Source organism: Salmo trutta, chromosome 15 (genome assembly GCF_901001165.1).
Source record: "Salmo trutta chromosome 15, fSalTru1.1, whole genome shotgun sequence".
NCBI classification, from domain to species: Eukaryota; Metazoa; Chordata; class Actinopteri; order Salmoniformes; family Salmonidae; genus Salmo; species Salmo trutta.
In genome coordinates, this window is record NC_042971.1 from 47682348 (window position 1) to 47700120 (window position 17773).

General features: G+C 45.4%; 1 protein-coding gene across 1 annotated transcript; it reads right to left on the minus strand.

Annotated features, from left to right (window-relative positions):
• Positions 1–6569: 6569 nt before the first annotated feature.
• LOC115148322 (scavenger receptor class F member 2-like) lies at positions 6570–17060 on the minus strand. Its single transcript, XM_029690245.1, has 11 exons — positions 16954–17060; positions 16484–16533; positions 16240–16341; positions 15152–15671; positions 14507–14725; positions 13909–14037; positions 13709–13812; positions 13398–13512; positions 13153–13256; positions 12721–12867; positions 6570–9443 (listed from the first exon to the last, which is right to left on the minus strand). The coding sequence occupies exons 1-11, from the start codon at positions 17058–17060 to the stop codon at positions 8359–8361; spliced, it is 2682 nt and encodes an 893-aa protein (XP_029546105.1). The 3' UTR covers positions 6570–8358.
• Positions 17061–17773: the final 713 nt, after the last annotated feature.

Here is a 17773-nt window from a genome sequence, read left to right on the forward strand (position 1 = left end):
TATGCATATAATTAGTAGATTTTGATAGAAACACTCTAAAGTTTCTACAACTTTTTTTGAATGGTGTCTGTGAGTATAACAGAACTCATATGGCAGGCCAAAACCTGAGAAGATTCCATACAGGAAGTGCCCTGTCTGACAATTTGTTGTCCTTCTGTTGCATCTCTATCGAAAATACAGCATCTGTGCTGTAACGTGACATTTTCTAAGGCTTCCATTGGCTCTGTAAAGCCACCAGAAAGTGGAATGGGGTGTCTGCTGTCTCTGGGCAAAGAACAGCAGCAGAATTTGTAAGTGGTCAGCCTGGGGACAGTGAGACTGAGATGCGCGTTCAAGAGACTACTCCAATTTTTCTTTCAGCCTTTGAATGAATACAACGTTGTCCAGTTGGAATATTATTGCTATTTTACGAGAAAAATTGCATAAAAATTGATTTTAAACAGCGTTTGACATGCTTCTAAGTATGGTAATGAAATATTTTGAAATCTTTTGTCACGAAATGCGCTCGCGCGTCATCCTTCGGATAGTGACCTGAACGCACGAACAAAACGGAGCTATTTGAATATAACTATGGATTATTTGGAACCAAAACAGCATTTGTTGTTGAAGTAGAAGTCCTGGGAGTGCATTCTGACAAAGAACAGCAAAGGTAATCAAATTTTTCTAATAGTAATTCTGAGTTTAGTGAGCCCCAAACTTGGTGGTTGTCAAAATAGCTAGCCGTGATGGCCGAGCTATGTACTCAGAATATTGCAAAATGTGCTTTCGCCGAAAAGCTATTTTAAAATCTGACACCGCGATTGCAAAGGAGTTCTGTATCTATAATTCTTAAAATAATTGTTATGTATTTTGTTAACGTTTATCATGAGTAATTTAGTAAATTCACCGGAAGTTTTCGGTGGGTATGCTAGTTCTGAACATCACATGCTTGTCACGTCCTGACCAGCAGAGGGAGGTATTGTATCAGTTTGTCAGGATGTGGCAGGTTTTTTGTATGTTAAGGGTTTGTGTTGGGGATTGGACTCCCAATTGAAGGCAGGTGTGTTGAGTTGCCTTTGATTGGGAGTCCTATATAGAAGGGTGTGTTTTTCTTTGGGATTGTGGGTAGTTGTCCTTGTACTGCGTTGTATGTGCCCGCAAGACTGTTGCTGTCGTCTTTATTGTTTTTGTCCAGTGGATACTTTACTCCTTTTTTGAAATTAAAAAACATGAGTATCCACATACCTGCTGCGCCTTGGTCCATTCTTGACGACGAATGTGACAGAACTACCCACCACAAAAGGACCAAGCAGCGGAAGAGGAAGGAGCCACAGGAGTACAACGTGATGGACCAATGGACGTGGGAGCAAATCCTGGACGGAGAGGGACCATGGACTCAGGCTGGGGATTATCGCCTCCCGCAGTGGGAGATTGAATCGGCGAGAGCGGAGAGGCGATTCTATGAGGAGAGAGAGTGCAACGAAACAGGTGGAGGCAGCCAAGAGAGCAGAGGCAGCAGGTAAAGGGAGCGAACGTTATGCTGGAACACGGCTGGCGAGGAAGCCGGAGAGGCACCCCCAATAATTTTTTTGGGGGGGCACACGGGTAGTTTGGCTAGGTCAAGGAGGAGCCGTAAGCCAGCTACCCGTGATTACATGGAGGAGCGTATGAGGTGGAGGGCGCCATGCTTCGCTGAGGTGCGCACTATCTTGCCTATACGTTCGCACAGCCCAGTCCACCCTGTACCAGCGCCCCGCATGTGCCAGGGCGAGGTGAGCATCGAGCCGGAAGGGGTGATGCCAACCCTGTGATCAAGACCGCCAGTGCGCCTCTATGGTCCGGTGTTTCCCACTATACGCACTAGCATGGAGGTGCGTGTCTCCAGGCTGGCACGTCCAGTACCAGCCCCACGCATCAGGCGTCTAGTGCGTCAGCCCAGCCTCGCCAGTCAGGAGTCGCCAGAGCTACCCGCCAGTCAAGAGTCACCAGAGCTGCCCGCCAGTCAAGAGTCACCAGAGCTGCCCGCCAGTCAAGAGTCACCAGAGCTGCCCGCCAGTCAAGAGTCACCAGAGCTGCCCGCCAGTCAAGAGTCACCAGAGCTGCCCGCCAGTCAAGAGTCGCCAGAGCTGCCCGCCAGTCAAGCGTCGCCAGAGCAGCCCGCCAGTCAAGAGTCGCCAGAGCCGCCCGCTAGTCAGGAGCTGCCAGAGTGGCCCGACTGCCCGGAGCTGCCAGAGTGGCCCGACTGCCTGGAGCTGCCAGAGTGGCCCGACTGCCCGGAGCTGCCAGAGTGGCCCGACTGCCCGGAGCTGCCAGAGTGGCCCGACTGCCCGGAGCTGCCAGAGTGGCCCGACTGCCCGGATCAGTTAGAGTGGCTCGACTGCCCGGAGCTGCCAGAGTGGCCCGCCTGCCCGGATCTGCCAGGGTGCCCCGCTTGTCCTCCGGTCCAGCCCGAGTGGCCCGCCTGTCCTCCGGCCCAGCCCGAGTGGCCCGCCTGTCCTCCGGCCCAGCCCGAATGGCCCGCCTGTCCTCCGGCCCAGCCCGAGTGGCCCGCCTGTCCTCCGGTCCAGCCCGAGTGGCCCGCCTGTCCTCCGGCCCAGCCCGAGTGGCCCGCCTGTCCTCCGGCCCAGCCCGAGTGGCCCGCATGTCTTCCGGCCCAGCCAGAGTGGCCCGCATGTCTTCCGGCCCAGCCAGAGTGGTCCGTCTGCCAGGGTCAGCCCGAGTGGCCCGTCTGCCCGGCGCAGCTATCGGCGCCACCGAAGTGGGCGACGCCGAAGGTGGAGCGAGGTCCACGTCCTGCACCTGAGCCACCTCCAGGATAGATGGGTTGGGGAGGGAGGGTGTAGCACAGTGCCGTCGGTGACGGCAGCCACCCTCCCTTATTGTTTAGGGGTTATTGTTTATTGGTTTTGTTGGGGTATTGGGGATTTTGTTGTGTTTTCTTTTTTTAGGTGCATTCCGGGGTCTGCACCTTGAGGGGGGGGGGTACTGTCACGTCCTGACCAGCAGAGGGAGGTATTGTATCAGTTTTGGTCAGGATGTGGCAGGTTTTTTGTATGTTAAGGGTTTGTGTTGGGGATTTGACTCCCAATTGAAAGCAGGTGTGTTGAGTTGCCTTTGATTGGGAGTCCTATATAGAAGGGTGTGTTTTTCTTTGGGATTGTGGGTAGTTGTCCTTGCACTGCGTTGTATGTGCCTGCAAGACTGTTGCTGTCGTCTTTATTGTTTTTGTCCAGTGGATACTTTACTCCTTTTTTTAAATTAAAAAACATGAGTATCCACATACCTGCTGCGCCTTGGTCCATTCTTGACGACGACTGTGACAATGCTAATGTAAAAAGCTGGTTTTTTATATAAATATGAACTTGATTGAACAAAACATGCATGTATTGTATAACATATTGTCCTAGGAGTGTCATCTGATGAAGATCATCAAAGGTTAGTGCTGCATTTAGCTGTGGTTTTGGTTTTTGTGACATATATGCTTGCTTTGAAAATGGCTGTGTGATTATTTTTGGCAGGGTACTCTCCTGACATAATCTAATGTTTTGCTTTCGCTGTAAAGCCTTTTTTAAATTGGACAATGTGGTTAGATTAACGAGAGTCTTGTCTTTAAAATGGTGTAAAATAGTCATATGTTTGAGAAATTGAAGTTATAGCATTTTTGAGGTATTTGTATTTCGCGCTACGCGATTCCACTGGCTGTTGACTAGGGTGGGACGCAAATGTCCCACCTAGCCCATAGAAGTTAAATACACAACATGTAATGAATGGGATTGGAAACAGGTGTGTAGGAAAACAAGACAAAACCAATGGAACATGAAAAATGGATCAGTGATGGCTAGATGACCGGTGACGTCGATTGCCGAGCACCACCCGAACAAGGAGGGGCATCGACTTCGGAAGAAGTCGTAACAACACTACTGTTCAAAAGTTTGGGGTCACTTAGAAATGTTCTTGTTTTCCATGAAAACATACATGAAATGAGTTGCAAAATGAATAGGAAATATAGTCAAGATGTTGACAAGGTTATAGATAATTTAAATAATAATGATTGTGTCCTTCAAACTTTGCTTTCGTTAAAGAATCCTCCATTTGCAGCAATTACAGCCTTGCAGACCTTTGGCATTCTAGTTGTCAATTTATTGAGGTAATCTGAAGAGATTTCACCCCATGCTTCCTGAAGCAGCTTCCACAAGTTGGATTGGCTTGATGGGCATTTCGTACGTACCATACGGTCAAGCTGCTCCCACAACAGCTCAATAGGGTTGAGATCTGGTGACTGTGCTGGGCACTCCATTATAGACAGAATACCAGCTGACTGCTTCTTCCCTAAATAGTTATTGCATAGTTTGGTGCTGTGCTTTGGGTCATTGTCCTGTTGTAAGAGGAAATTGGCTCTAATTAAGCGCCGTCCACAGGGTATGGCATGGCATTGCAAAATGGAGTGATTGGCTTCCTTCTTCAAGATCCCTTTTACCCTGTACAAATCTCCCACTTTACCACTACCAAATCACCCCCAGACCATCACATTGCCTCCACCATGGTTGACAGATGGCGTCAAGCACTCTTCTAGCATCTTTTCATTTTTTCTGTGTCTTACGAATGTTCTTCTTTGTGATCCGAACACCTCAAACTCAGATTTGTCTGTCCATAACACTTTTATCCCAATCTTCCTCTGTCCAGTGTCTGTGTTAGCCGGTTTGAGATATGGCTTTTTCTTTGCAACTCTGCCTAGAAGGCCAGCACCCAGAGTCGCCTCTTCACTGTTGACGTTAAGACTGGTGTTTTGCGGGTACTATTTAATGAAGCTGCCAGTTGAGGACTTGTGAGGCGTCTGTTTCTCAATCTAGACACTCTAATGTACTTGTCCTCTTTCTTGCTCAGTTGTGTACCGGGGCCTCCCACTCCTCTTTCTATTCTGGTTAGAGACAGTTTGCTCTGTTCTGTGAAGGGAGTAGTACACAGCGTTGTACGAGATCTTCAGTTTCTTGGCAATTTCTCGCATTGAATAGCCTTCATTTCTCAGAACAAGAATAGACTGACGAGTTTCAGAAGAAAGTTCTTTGTTTCTGGCCATTTTGCGCCTGTAATTGAACCCACAAATGCTGATGCTCCAGATACTCAAGTACTACAAAGAAGGCCAGTTTAATTGCTTCTTTAATAAGCACACAATTTTCAGCTGTGCTAACATAATTGCAAAAGGGTTTTCTAATGATCAATTAGCCTTTAAAAATAATAAACTTGGATTAGCTAACACAACGTGCCATTGGAACACAGGAGTGATGGTTGCTGATAATGGGCCTCTGTACGCCTATGTAGATATTCCATAAAAAAATCAGCCTTTTCCATCTCCAATAGTCATTTACAACATTAACAATGTCTACACTGTATTTCTGATCAATTTGATGTTATTTTAATGGACAATTGTTTTTGCTTTAATTTTAAAAACAAGGACATTTCTAAGTGACCACAAACTTTTAAACGGTAGTGTATTTTGATTTGTTTAACACCTTTTTTGGTGTGTTATTGTTATGTGTTATTTCATAGTTTTGATGTCTTCACTATTATTCTACAATGTAGAAAATAATAAAGATTAGAAAAACCCTTGAATGAGTAGGTGTGTACAAACTTTTGACTGGTACTGTATGTATGTATGTATGTATGTATGTATGTATGTATGTATGTATGTATGTATGTATGTATGTATGTATGTATGTATGTATGTATGTATGTATGTGTGTGTGTGTGTGTGTGTGTAAAAATAGATATAACTTACCGTAATTTCCGGACTATTGAGCGCACCTGAATAAAAGCCGCACCCACTGAATTAAAAAAAAAGTATTATTTTGAACATTAATAAGCCGCATATGTCTATAAGCCGCAGGTGCCTACCGGTACATTGAAACAAATGAACTTTACACAGGCTTTAACGAAACACGGCTTGTAACAAAAATAAATAGGCTTTAATGAAACACGGCTTGTAACAAAAATAAATAGGCTTTAACGAAACACGGCTTGTAACAAAAAATAAAAAATTAGCAGTAAGCTTTAGTTGTCTTTTTGCACTGAGTCAATTCCCCACGCTGCTGTTTCCAACGTCTTATCATCGACTCATTAAGACCAAGCTCACGTGCAGCAGCTCTATTTCCTTTTCCAACAGCCAGATCAATCGCCTTTAACTTGAAAGCTGCATCATATGCATTTCTCCGTGTCTTTGCCATGATGAGGGTGACAAAATGACTACCGTAATCAGAATGATGGGAAGTTTGAGAGCGCTCGATTTAATCTAAACAGTAAACAAAAAAGTTGTTTGACCTTAACCCATTCGGCAATTTCATTGGTCTAATGAAAGCTTCATGCCGCCCAAAAACTGAGCACGTCACAGAATGTGTTTTTTGGGGGAAGCGGGAAGCGGGAAGAATCCATGAAAGCGGGAAGAATCCATATATTAGCCGCATCATTGTTTAAGCCGCGAGGTTCAAAGCGTGGGAAAAAAGTTGCGTCTTATAGTCCGGAAATTACGGTAATTGGATTATATCTACAGCTGTTTCTAAATGACAACGTTTTTTGATAAATTTACCTCAAAATTGTTTTGATGGAATTACTTTATCAAGATTAGTAGCAGCCAGAGGAACTGTTTAAAAAGAATGGAATCAAAAGGGAATAAGCATGATTTCCAGGATCCTACAATCAGGATTTTTTGAAAACCTGGGAATTTAGGGGAAGTTACCAGATTTTTGAAACCCTAGTTACATCATAAAACTCTGATACTGTCTGTTCATTCTGTGTCGTTTTATGGCTGTGTTTGTTTCCAATCATGAAATTTCATGATGTCTGCATTTTCCATTCCTGTTTCAGCAAACAGTAAATGAAAAGAACATGTTGTAGCCTACACAGAAGGTCCACAATGTCCCATTCATATCACAGTGAGTATAGACTAGACACTTACAAACAGGTAATCATGCCCATAGAAAAGTCCTGCCAATTGCTTGCGGTGTGATATACAGTTCTTTTGGAGCCATGGCCCATATCCAAAGAATATTCATTTATGCTAAATTTCAGAAAAATACAATTATCAATGAATGATCCTGTACCGTCTTGGCATTCAAAAGACATTAAGACAACAATTTCAACCATATTTAGGTAACAACTTATGTTTGTTACTGTGGTCTAGTTTTCCAATTAGGCCATTCTGACATTTAGGTGTTATATCACTCTAGGTTATCTGCTTTGCTTAGCAGAAAATATTAGCTTTTTTCCTCAACTCCAGCGATGTAATGGCTACCAGATGTTAATGCTTTCATATGGTGTCTCTATGGTAGCCACTGTCTCCCAATAGTATTCTGGGACATGATTGAGTTGGCAGTTGCTTCTCAATGCTTGGCATTACGTTATAGACCAAGCTCCAGGGAGATGTTTAAACAGGCAGTCAAAACATAATTATAGTCCTCATCCCACCACTAGGCCCCATACCTTTTCCACAGTAAAACTTCTAGAATTAAATAATGATGCAATAGCGCCTATGCATGCAGCCATGTCTTCATGTCTTGAAAGCATCAATGTGTTCAATATGATCTACCTTTCACAACAAGGCAGCTGGTCATCTGCCAATCTTACTGTGTGACTTATGTTAAATAACTTATTTTCAGGACCTTGTTGCTCTTAAATGGGTCTTTGCTTTGTCTGAGAGTCCTGAGAGCAAATGAGAGATATTCCTGTCTAAGCAGGTCACAGCATAGATTCAGGATGACCGGCACCAACAGTCTGTAATCAATTAAACACCATATGATCTTCTGTAGCCTTTACAGCTGCATCAAAGTCTACCATTCCCCCCAGAAACTGCACACACAACTGCAGCACATGTGTCAGACAGCCCCAGGGCCCTCAACACAGACCCCAAACTGTTCTACCATCAACACAACACACCTCTTGTTTGTCTGAGGCCCTGATGTGGCTTCACAGTTCTGGGCAGTGGGATCGGCTTTCCAACTTAAAACATTTAGGAGATACAAAATCCAGGTTTTTGGGGTGTTTCGCTTATTCAATATGAACAAATTAGCAAATGTTGGGTACAATAATGACGATTGATCAAGGTAAATAAGTATTCAGACCTCCTAGCACTCACTGTTATACAATACATTGATTTGAGAATAGCTATGGTGAAGGAAAATATAAAGAATACTGCACTATATCATAACATTTCTCAAGATGAAAAACACCCACAGAAGGGAAAATATTCCATTGATATTCGATTTGGTGCAAAACACAATGAAACAAATGTGTCCCAAAATATATTTCAGACATCTCAACATGTGTGTTGTTTTCTCAGAATTTAAAATCATCAACACTGACCACACTTACTTGCAGCCTGAGGTGGCGTCACTGCAACCTTGGAGTAATAGTCTTTGTTTTTGAGTCTATATTTCCTTCCTTGTTTTTTTTTCGAGGAGGCTTTGTCATTGGGGCCTTCTTTACTGTGGAGTCTCCCTTCTCTGAACTGCTTTCAGAGTGATTAGAGTCCTGTTTCTCTGGGATTTTGGCTTCTTTAGATGGCGTATCTGGCAGAGGCTTCTGTGAACTAGCGGATGTGGGAAGCAGAGCCTTTGCTCCAGGCTGGGTGCCCGTGGTCTTTTGGGGTGAGGTGGGCTTCTTTCTATGGGCCTGGAGGTGAGACAGGCTCTCCTCACAGCAGCCGGTCTCACTCCTGTTCAGGCTCTGAGTCTTCTCCTTCAGCTGAGCAGCTAAGAGAGAGGCTGCCTCCGAGTGTATGTTCAGTTGGTTAACTTCCCTGTTTAGGGATAAACTGGGGCTCTTCTCTGCGGACTCTCTGGGGATTTCAGGCTTCCGGTCAGCACGGAAGTTGCCCATTTTCCTGAGGACACTCTGCACTGCCCCGTTGATGTGCTCTATCTGCAACATACCTGATCTGCTTTTAGTTGGCTTCTTCTCCCCTTGGAAGCCAGCCCCATCTGTACATGCAGACTCTGCGGCATTGGGAGCTTGCTGCTTGCTGGCTTTCTTCCTGGAACTAATTTTCTCCTCAGCCACAGTCTTTTCCTGACTTATATTATTCTGTTTCGGCCCAGGAGATGCATGGACCCAGGATAGCTTTGGCTTTGTGGAGGGGTCTGGTGGTCGAGGTTTAACCCTCTCAGCAGCTATAGGCTTTCCATTATCTTTGACGGTGTTTGACCCTACACTGTTCTCCTTGCTGGACTGCTGGGGTGGCTGCGGAGCATGGGCCCGGAGGCGGATGCTGCTGGCTGACTCTGTGCCACTGCAGGAGCCCTCATTCTCTGAGGACCTGTGGAGTGGCAGCTCACTGGTGTTAACTGAGACCTGCATAGTCATGTCCATGTTCTCCGGCAATGTGTCTACCTCAGAGATATCATCATAATCAGCCAGTACTCTAGTCTCTGTTGTGTTGATTCTGTTCCCTTTATTTTTGTTCTGTTCTCCAGGTTCTAGAGAGAGGAGAGAGAGAGTTAAAACAACAATCATGTTCTTTTCAAATAAATAAACGATAAGCAGAATCAGACTCCTCTTTCAAACCTGAGATGTTGAGGAAATAAATAGTAATGCTCTGGGAAGTGCTGTATTTCCTGTTGATGTTTACTCTTGAAACTAGGGCCTTAATTGGATGATCAGCTTTAATAGTGCTGATAGATTGTGGCTTCCATCAATGTAATTGTCTGTATCATTTCCAATCCCCCTTATATATATATATTTTTAAATACACACACACACATACATACATACATACATACATACATTATATATATATATATATATATACACACACACACATACATATATATATATATATATACACACAGTACCAGTCAAAAGTTTGGACACACCTACTCATTGAAGAGTTTTTCTTTATTTTAACTATTTTCTAATATTGTAGAATAATAGTGAAGACATCTCAACTATGAAATAACACATATGGAATCATGTATGAACCCCCAAAAAAGTGTTAAACAAATCAAAATATATTTTATATTTGAGATTCTTCAAAGTAGCCACACCTTGCCTTGATGACAGCTTTGTACACGCTTGGCATTCTCTCAACCAGCTTCATGAGGAATGCTTTTCCAAAGTCTTGAAGGAGTTCCCACATATGCTGAGCACTTGTTGGCTGCTTTTCCTTCACTTTGCGGACCAACTCATCCCAAACCATTGGGTTGAGGTCGGGTGATTGTGGAGGCCAGGTCATCTGATCCAGCACCGTCACTCTCCTTCTTGGTCAAATAGCACTTACACAGCCTGGAGGTGTGTTTTGGGTCACTGTCCTGTTGAAAAACAAATGATACTCCCACTAAGTGCAAACCAGATGGGATGGTGTACCACTGCCATGCTGGTGCCTTGAATTCTAAATAAATGTCAGACAGTGTCACCAGCAAAGCACCCCTACACCTCCTCCTCCATGCTTCACGGTGGGAACCCCACATGCAGAGATCATACGTTCACCTACTCTGCATCTCACAAAGACACGACGGTTGGAACCAAATTTATGTTGCTCATGTTTCTTGTCCCAAGCAAGTCTCTTCTTCTTATTGGTGTCCTTTAGCAGTGGTTTCTTCGCAGCAATTCGACCATGAATGTCACGCCCTGACACATACACCAACATAGAAATATACTATCTAGAAACCCCCCTAGTCACGCTCTGACCTATTAGACCCGAGGGCTCTCTATGGTCTAATAGGTCAGAGCGTGACTAGGGGGGTTTCTAGATAGTATATATCTATGTTGGTGTATGTGTATGGTTCCCAATTGGAGGCAGCTGATAATAGTTGCCTCTAATTGGGGATTATACTTAGTGTGTTCCTTTTCCCACCTGCGATGTGGGATATTGTTTTGTATGTGTAGGCCACGTATTTCACATCGTTATATCTTTGTTGTTTTGAGAAGTTTCACTATTATTAAAATGTGGAACTCTACTCACGCTGCGCCTTGGTCCAATTATTTATATGACGATCGTGACAGAATATCCCACCATTACAGGACCAAGCAACGTGCCCAGGAGGTGAAGGAGAGTTGGACATGGGAAGAAATACTGGGTGGATGCGAGACCCTTCCTTGGCGGGAGTCGCCTGAGGAGTAAAGGAGGACAGCAACGACGCCGGGGTCCGCGGCCACAAACAGTCCAAGGGCAACCCCAAGTTTTTTTTGGGTGGCGGGGGCACAAGGGGCGGTCGGCCGAGCCGAGGAGAGAGCCAGAGACCATCTGGGAGTCGATGGAGCAGTTTGAGGAGGGATATCGGAGAGAGATGTTGGCTAGGAGTATGCTGCAGCGCAGGCGTTTTGAGGAGCGTGTCATCAGTCCGGTGCAAACTGTGCCGGCTCCACACACCAGGTCTACAGTGTGCCTCCCCAGCCCGGTACGTCCTGTGCCGGCTCCACGCACCAGACCTCCAGTGCACCTCCCCAGCCCGGTACGTCCTGTGCCAGCTCCCCGCACTCGCCCTGAGGAGCGTGTCATCAGTCCGGTGCAACCTGTGCCGGCTCCACGCACCAGGTCTACAGTGCGCCTCCCCAGCCCGGTACGTCCTGTGCCGGCTCCCCGCACTCGCCCTGAGGAGCATGTCATCAGTCCGGTGCAACCTGTGCCGGCTCCACGCACCAGGCCTCCAGTGCACCTTCCCAGCCCGGTAAGTCCTGTGCGGCTCCCTGCACTCGTCCACCAGTGCGTGTGTACAGTCCGGAGTCTCCAGCGACGGTCTACAGCCCGGAACCTCCAGCAACGGTTCACAGTCCAGAGCTTCCAGCGACAGTTCACAGTCCAGAGCTTCCAGCGACAGTTCACAGTCCAGAGCTTCCAGTGACGGTCCACAGTCCGGAGCCTCCAGTGACGGTCCACGGTCCGGAGCCTCCAGTGACGGTCCACTGCCCGGAGCCTCCAGTGAAGGTCCACGGCCCGGAGCTTCCTGTGCCAGTGCCATGGCCAGAGCCTTCCACTGTGCCGGTGTCCAGTCCCGCTCCATGGCCGGAGCCTTCCTCTGCGCCGGTGCTCAGTCCAGGCACGGCGTCCAGTCCCGCTCCATGGCCGGAGCCTTCCTCTGCGCCGGTGCTCAGTCCAGGCACGGCGTCCAGTCCCGCTCCATGGCCGGAGTCTTCCTCTGCGCCGGTGCTCAGTCCAGGCACGGCGTCCAGTCCCGCTCAATGGCCGGAGTCTTCCTCTGCGCCGGTGCTCAGTCCAGGCACGGTGTCCAGTCCCGCTCCATGGCCGGAGCCTTCCTCTGCGCCGGTGCTCAGTCCAGGCACGGCGTACAGTCCTGCTCCATGGCCGGAACCTTCCTCTGCGCCGGTGCCCAGTCCAGGCACGGCGTCCAGTCCCGCTCCATGGCCGGAACCTTCCTCTGCGCCGGTGCCCAGTTCATGGCCGGATCCACGGTCTGAGCGGGTGCTACGTCCCGCACCAGAGCCGCCACCGATGCTAGTTGCCCACCCTTTTTTGGTTACTACATGATTCCTACATGATTCTATTTTGTAGTAAAAGTAGTAGTACTACTTGCACAAACTCATTTGCTAGTAGAAAATAGTAAAAATAAAGAAAAACCCTTAAATGAGTAGGTGTGTCCAAACTTTTGACTGGTACTGTATATATTATTATTTTCTCCTAACCCTACCACCACTCCCCTAATTGGAGTAAACTAATGGACAACAACAGAGGGGGTTTTAATGCAGCATGCAGTATCATCCAAGAGTGACAGGGAAGATTTAGTTTGTGACACTGACCGTCAGGGCCAGCATAGACATGTCCATCCCCTGTGGTCTCTACGGAAGAGGAGGCTCGGGACGACACGCAGGTGGTGGGTTGCTCTACTGCGGAGGGGGGCTCGATGAAACTACAGTTGAAAGTATTCTCAGTGTCATGGTGGGACACTGTGGAGAACAGCAACAGAGCTTCTAACCCTTAGAACCTACATTCACTAAAGATTTGAACTTATCTGTTGACAATGATAAGACACTGAGCTCACTGTCACAGCCATTCAGAGAGAAAGCAAAGCAAAATACCAAGGATAAAGGATGCTACTTTGAATATATTGGAATTTGGCTGGTTTATCATCAGTCATGAGAACCGGGTGAAAACACACATTAACATGGATGTTAAACATTGAACAACAAGTATGACAGAAATGCAAATGAGTTTGTGCAAGTAGTACGTACCATCAACTTTGGGTAGCTTCTGCCGTCTCAGTGGGATGCAAGGAAGCCTAGAGCTGATTCGTGTAAACCCTCCACAGAGTCTTCTTTTGGATTTTTTCTCAGGGCTAAAAGCAAACACCAGACAAACAAAACAAGCAGTAAAGTCTGAGTTTAAATCCAACCAATGTGACAATATCTCATGATGTACTGTGCCCAATACAAACAACAATGAATCTGTGTTTTCATTTTCCATCCACTTTACTTACTCGTTCTGTTTGTTCTGTCTACAGATACAGCAGCAACACAACAAGGAGAGGAGCAGGAGGAGGAGACAGGTGACCAGCACCCCTGCTGCCATCACACCCATCCTCTGGTTAGGCTCTGTTCAAAGAGCAGAGGTCACTAATCTGTCACCATTGCCACAGAATAAACATATTTTCTAAAATAAATATTGTCCCTAAGTGTTTTTATGGCGGATACATACGTTACCAATAAGCTTTCTGGAAAAAGCATAGATGTACATTACTCTTTTTTCCCTCATCACATAAGATGCGTATGTTTTAGGAAAGGTTCTTACGTAGGTTACATGCTCCAGTCACTGTGTTGCAGTTGTTGTCATGGCAGGAACAGATCTGGGCACAGTTAACCCCATGCTGACCCTCTGAACAGCTCACATTACAGCTGCATAGGAAAGAGAGGCAAACGACAAGGCTGAAAACTTTGTTGGGCAATATGCTCTTTGCATTATTTTTGCATGTTGAAATGTTTTGCACTCACTAGGCACCAGAGAAGCCAGGGTCACAGAGACACTCTCCTGTAGCGAAGTGACACATCCCTTTGAAGCAGCTGTTGCAGTTATTGACACAGTTCTCTCCATAGGTTCCATTCAGGCACTTGAGCTCACATCTGTTAAGACAAAAATGGTTGAAAAAACTCAGAGGTGATATAATTCCCTTCTCATAATTTCTCTACAATCATCTACATTTGATTATTCAAATCAAATCAAATGTTATTGGTCACATACACATGGTTAGTAGATGTTATTGCGAGTGTAGCGAAATGCTTGTGCTTCTAGTTCCGACAGTGCAGTAATATCTAACAACTAATCTAAAAATTACACAACAACTACCTAATACACACAAATCTAAGTAAATGGATTGAATAACAATACATACATATAAATATATGGATGAGCAATGACAGAGTGGCACACTTGTAGGCAAGGTGCAATAGATGGTATAAAAATACAGTATATACATATGAGATGAGTAATGCAACGTATGTAAACATTATTAATGTGGCATTATTAAAGTGACTAGTGATCTATTTATTAAAGATGATGAATGTGACAGGAAGCTCATAATCATATTCCTACCGATCACCCATCCAACCAGGGTTGCAGTGGGGACAATAGCCGTCGATGCGGTTGCAGAAGTGTCCATCTTTGCAGGGTGAGCACACGTCCTCGCAGTTTTCACCAAAGAACCCAGGAGCACACATCTGGTCACACCTGGTGCCATTCCAACCACGTTCACATGCAACGCAACGTCCCTCTGCCACCTTGCAGGGCTGTTGGCCTTTACAGTGACCACACCTGGAAGAACAGTAAGACCAAGTCCTCAGTAACATTATAACACAACATGAATAGCATGGTCCAACTCAATTCATAACAGTCATACTCATGCTAAACTAGTGTTTCCAAATGGTTGGTTCCCTTATAGCATCTGCCACAGGATTTCAGCCAAGGCTAGTTCCTTTGTTGCTAGAAACTGGATTGCGGCTATATGTATTGGTTTTGGTTGCCAACAGCTTTAGGTGGCCAAAAAACTGTAGGTGGGTCACAGCTCAAAACAGTTTGCCAATCACATTCAATTTGACAGCTTCACCACATGTCTACCACAATAGGCACAGTACAGCAGACTGAAAGAGAAAAGAGCAAAGACATGTTTGTCATATCCAGCTAATTAACCTCTGTGGTTCCAACTAAGTTATCTTTGTCCAACACAGCTGTGTCACAAACCTGTTTCTGCAATTCTGTCCGTAGAACCCAGCTGGACATGGCTCCCTGCAAAACTTCCCTCTGAATCCTGGCCTGCAGGTGCACGATCCATCCGCCTGGTTACAGCGTCCATGGATACACTGGCACATGCGCTCGCAGTGAGTACCCCACAAACGCTGTCGACACTTGCAGCGCCCGGTGAGCTGGTCACACGGAGAACCGTTGCAGGCACACTGAGCAGCACAGTTCCTCCCATACCAGCCGGGGTTGCAGTGGCACTGGCCCGTTTCCACATCACACACAGAGTTGATGCTGCAGTGACAGTTGTTGGAGCACTGGGAGCCCCAGAAGCCTGCGTAGCACGTACAAGCGCCTGTCTCCTGGTTGCATTGGCCCTTCTGGCAATCGCAGGCTCTCTCACAGTTTGGCCCCCAGCGATTAGGGTTACAGGTGCAGGCCCCAGTGACATCCTCGCAACTCCCGTTGGGATGGCAGTCACACTTACCCCTACAGTCAGGTCCCCAGAACTGGGACGGACATTCTACAGGGAGGATGAAAGGCAAATATGTGTCAATAATGAGATCATTTGTGTACTAAGTTCTCTCTGGACGTAGGCTACGTAGTTCTGAGTAGTAGGCTACCTGGACTGGCTGTATGTGAAAATGACTAGTGTTAACACATTAACACTACCTTTCACAGGAATTGATGCTTTAAATAAATGTCAAAATTAAATTTAAAAGGGGCAATCTGCAGTTGCTACATCCATTTTTGGACTTACAAATTAATGACATGTACCCATTGATTCTTGAAGAATATAACTTATTAATGCCTCAGGAGCTTAGTTCAGCTGTTGTACCCCATCAGAACCCAAAATATAAGCTTGTTTTACGTCAATGTTTGTAAACAGAGTAAATGTAAACAAACATTATATAGCCTCAAAACCAGGTTAAAACTTTACTTTTTGGATTGTCAGTCCATGTATCCATAGCTCTGTCTATGAATTGGAGAGTGTTCACATTTCTCCAGCCCCATCCCTAAGCTTTTTGTTATTGTTTCAACTACTGATTACCGCTTTAATGATAGCTGTGAGGTAGTAACAGGATACTTACTCGTGTCACAAGTGGCTCCAAAATAACCAGAACGACAGCGGCATTCGTTGGGTCGCACACAAACTTCATTCTCTTTGCAGGTGAAGTTACTCTCACAAATTGCTGAAGGAAAACCATTGGGTGAGTTAGTTCACATTAAATGGTTATGCTTTTAGAAATGAAAGAGAAAATAGTTGTGAAGTCTACTCCCAATGATCTGATTCAGGTTTGTTAATCCCTATAAAAGAGGCGTTCAACTACTCACGTATTAAGCACTCATCTCCTTGCTGTGCGAAGCCACTACAGCATTGGAGCCTGTCAGATATGGGAGGGAGAAACAAGTTATCTGTATTTGATTCACATAAACTAACGACATTTAACTATTTCTATCCAAACTAATATTATGATCACATTGCAATCATGACAGATAGTCTAATAAATCTAAATATTAAACATGATCCTAATCACGTTGAGATGCAAATCGGACACAGCATTCAAAGTGCAGGGAATTACTGGCACAAAGAAAAAATGAGGCATTAGACCAAATAAGCAGAGATCTGAGGAAGGTTACAGTATCTGTGTGTAGAAAGGGCTTGAGTATTCAGAAAATCTCAAACTATATCTAAAAAAATGTGAAGCATGTTTATCTACCGTCACTGACTTGAATCAGGCGGCTGTAATAGTTTTGTCCATCAATGTCAAGCCTAAAACTTATTTAACATAATAATCACTTACCCAGCTTCGCATACATTTCTACCTCTGGGATTTAGTTCTTGGCTGTAAATCACCAAAAATAAGAAATTTAGAAGCACAATTACAAAGACATTTCTCGTTGTTTCCATGTCGTGACGAACACCATCCCTCCAAGGGCTTTCCCGTGGAAATATGTCTGACTTTCTTCCAAAAAGCACTGAAACAATTTTTCTATGTTGTCCAAAAAGTTACCCATCCAGAGGGTGGCGGTATGCTCTAGTAAATGAAGTAGCCTACCGGTAGGCTGTTAGCCCAAAGTATGTGCTTCAATGACAATTTGCAAATTCGGTATGAAGAAGTAATGGGAAAAAGTTGTAAACCTCTCTGGGACCTCCCCAATGCAACTACATCACCAACTCCCCACCCTCTAGTAAAACAGACTACTATATGAAAACCTGGGCAGTTACAGAGCAGATTCAGTACTTAGTCAATGGCTCTCTCTGTTGTTGAAAATAGGAAGTAGCACATTCTCACAGTACACATACACTATGTCTATGGTCGGATTCATGACAACTAGTTCAACATTTCTTTCCGCCTTGTCGGCATATGTATTGACTTGGGTGAAATGTTATCTCAAACAAAAACCTTTATGACAGAATGGTTGCACAAATCTGGCTCCCAGGCAGTATTGAATTGTAGGATAAATAAACCCATTGATTGCTGTACTTTCTTTCAGGCAGGAGATACCATTAAGTCAAACACACTAGCACACCTTGCCAACAATTGTTTACACAACAACGGTGGGAACTGGGGAGGGGGCAAGGGGAAACGGGTTTTACTGAAGGGGGCTTTCCTCACGACG

What these genes read in the sequence shown, in the direction of transcription:
- LOC115148322 (XM_029690245.1), bottom strand. Translation starts at nt 17,060, where the DNA reads ATGGAAACAACGAGAAATGTCTTTGTAATTGTGCTTCTAAATTTCTTA. An exon ending in CCTGGTTGGATGGGTGATCG is followed by an intron (nt 14,038 to 14,506) that starts GTAGGAATATGA and finishes TTGTCTTAACAG; the next exon opens with ATGTGAGCTCAAGTGCCTGA. An exon ending in TGTCTATGCTGGCCCTGACG is followed by an intron (nt 9,444 to 12,720) that starts GTCAGTGTCACA and finishes TCCTCTCTCTAG; the next exon opens with AACCTGGAGAACAGAACAAA.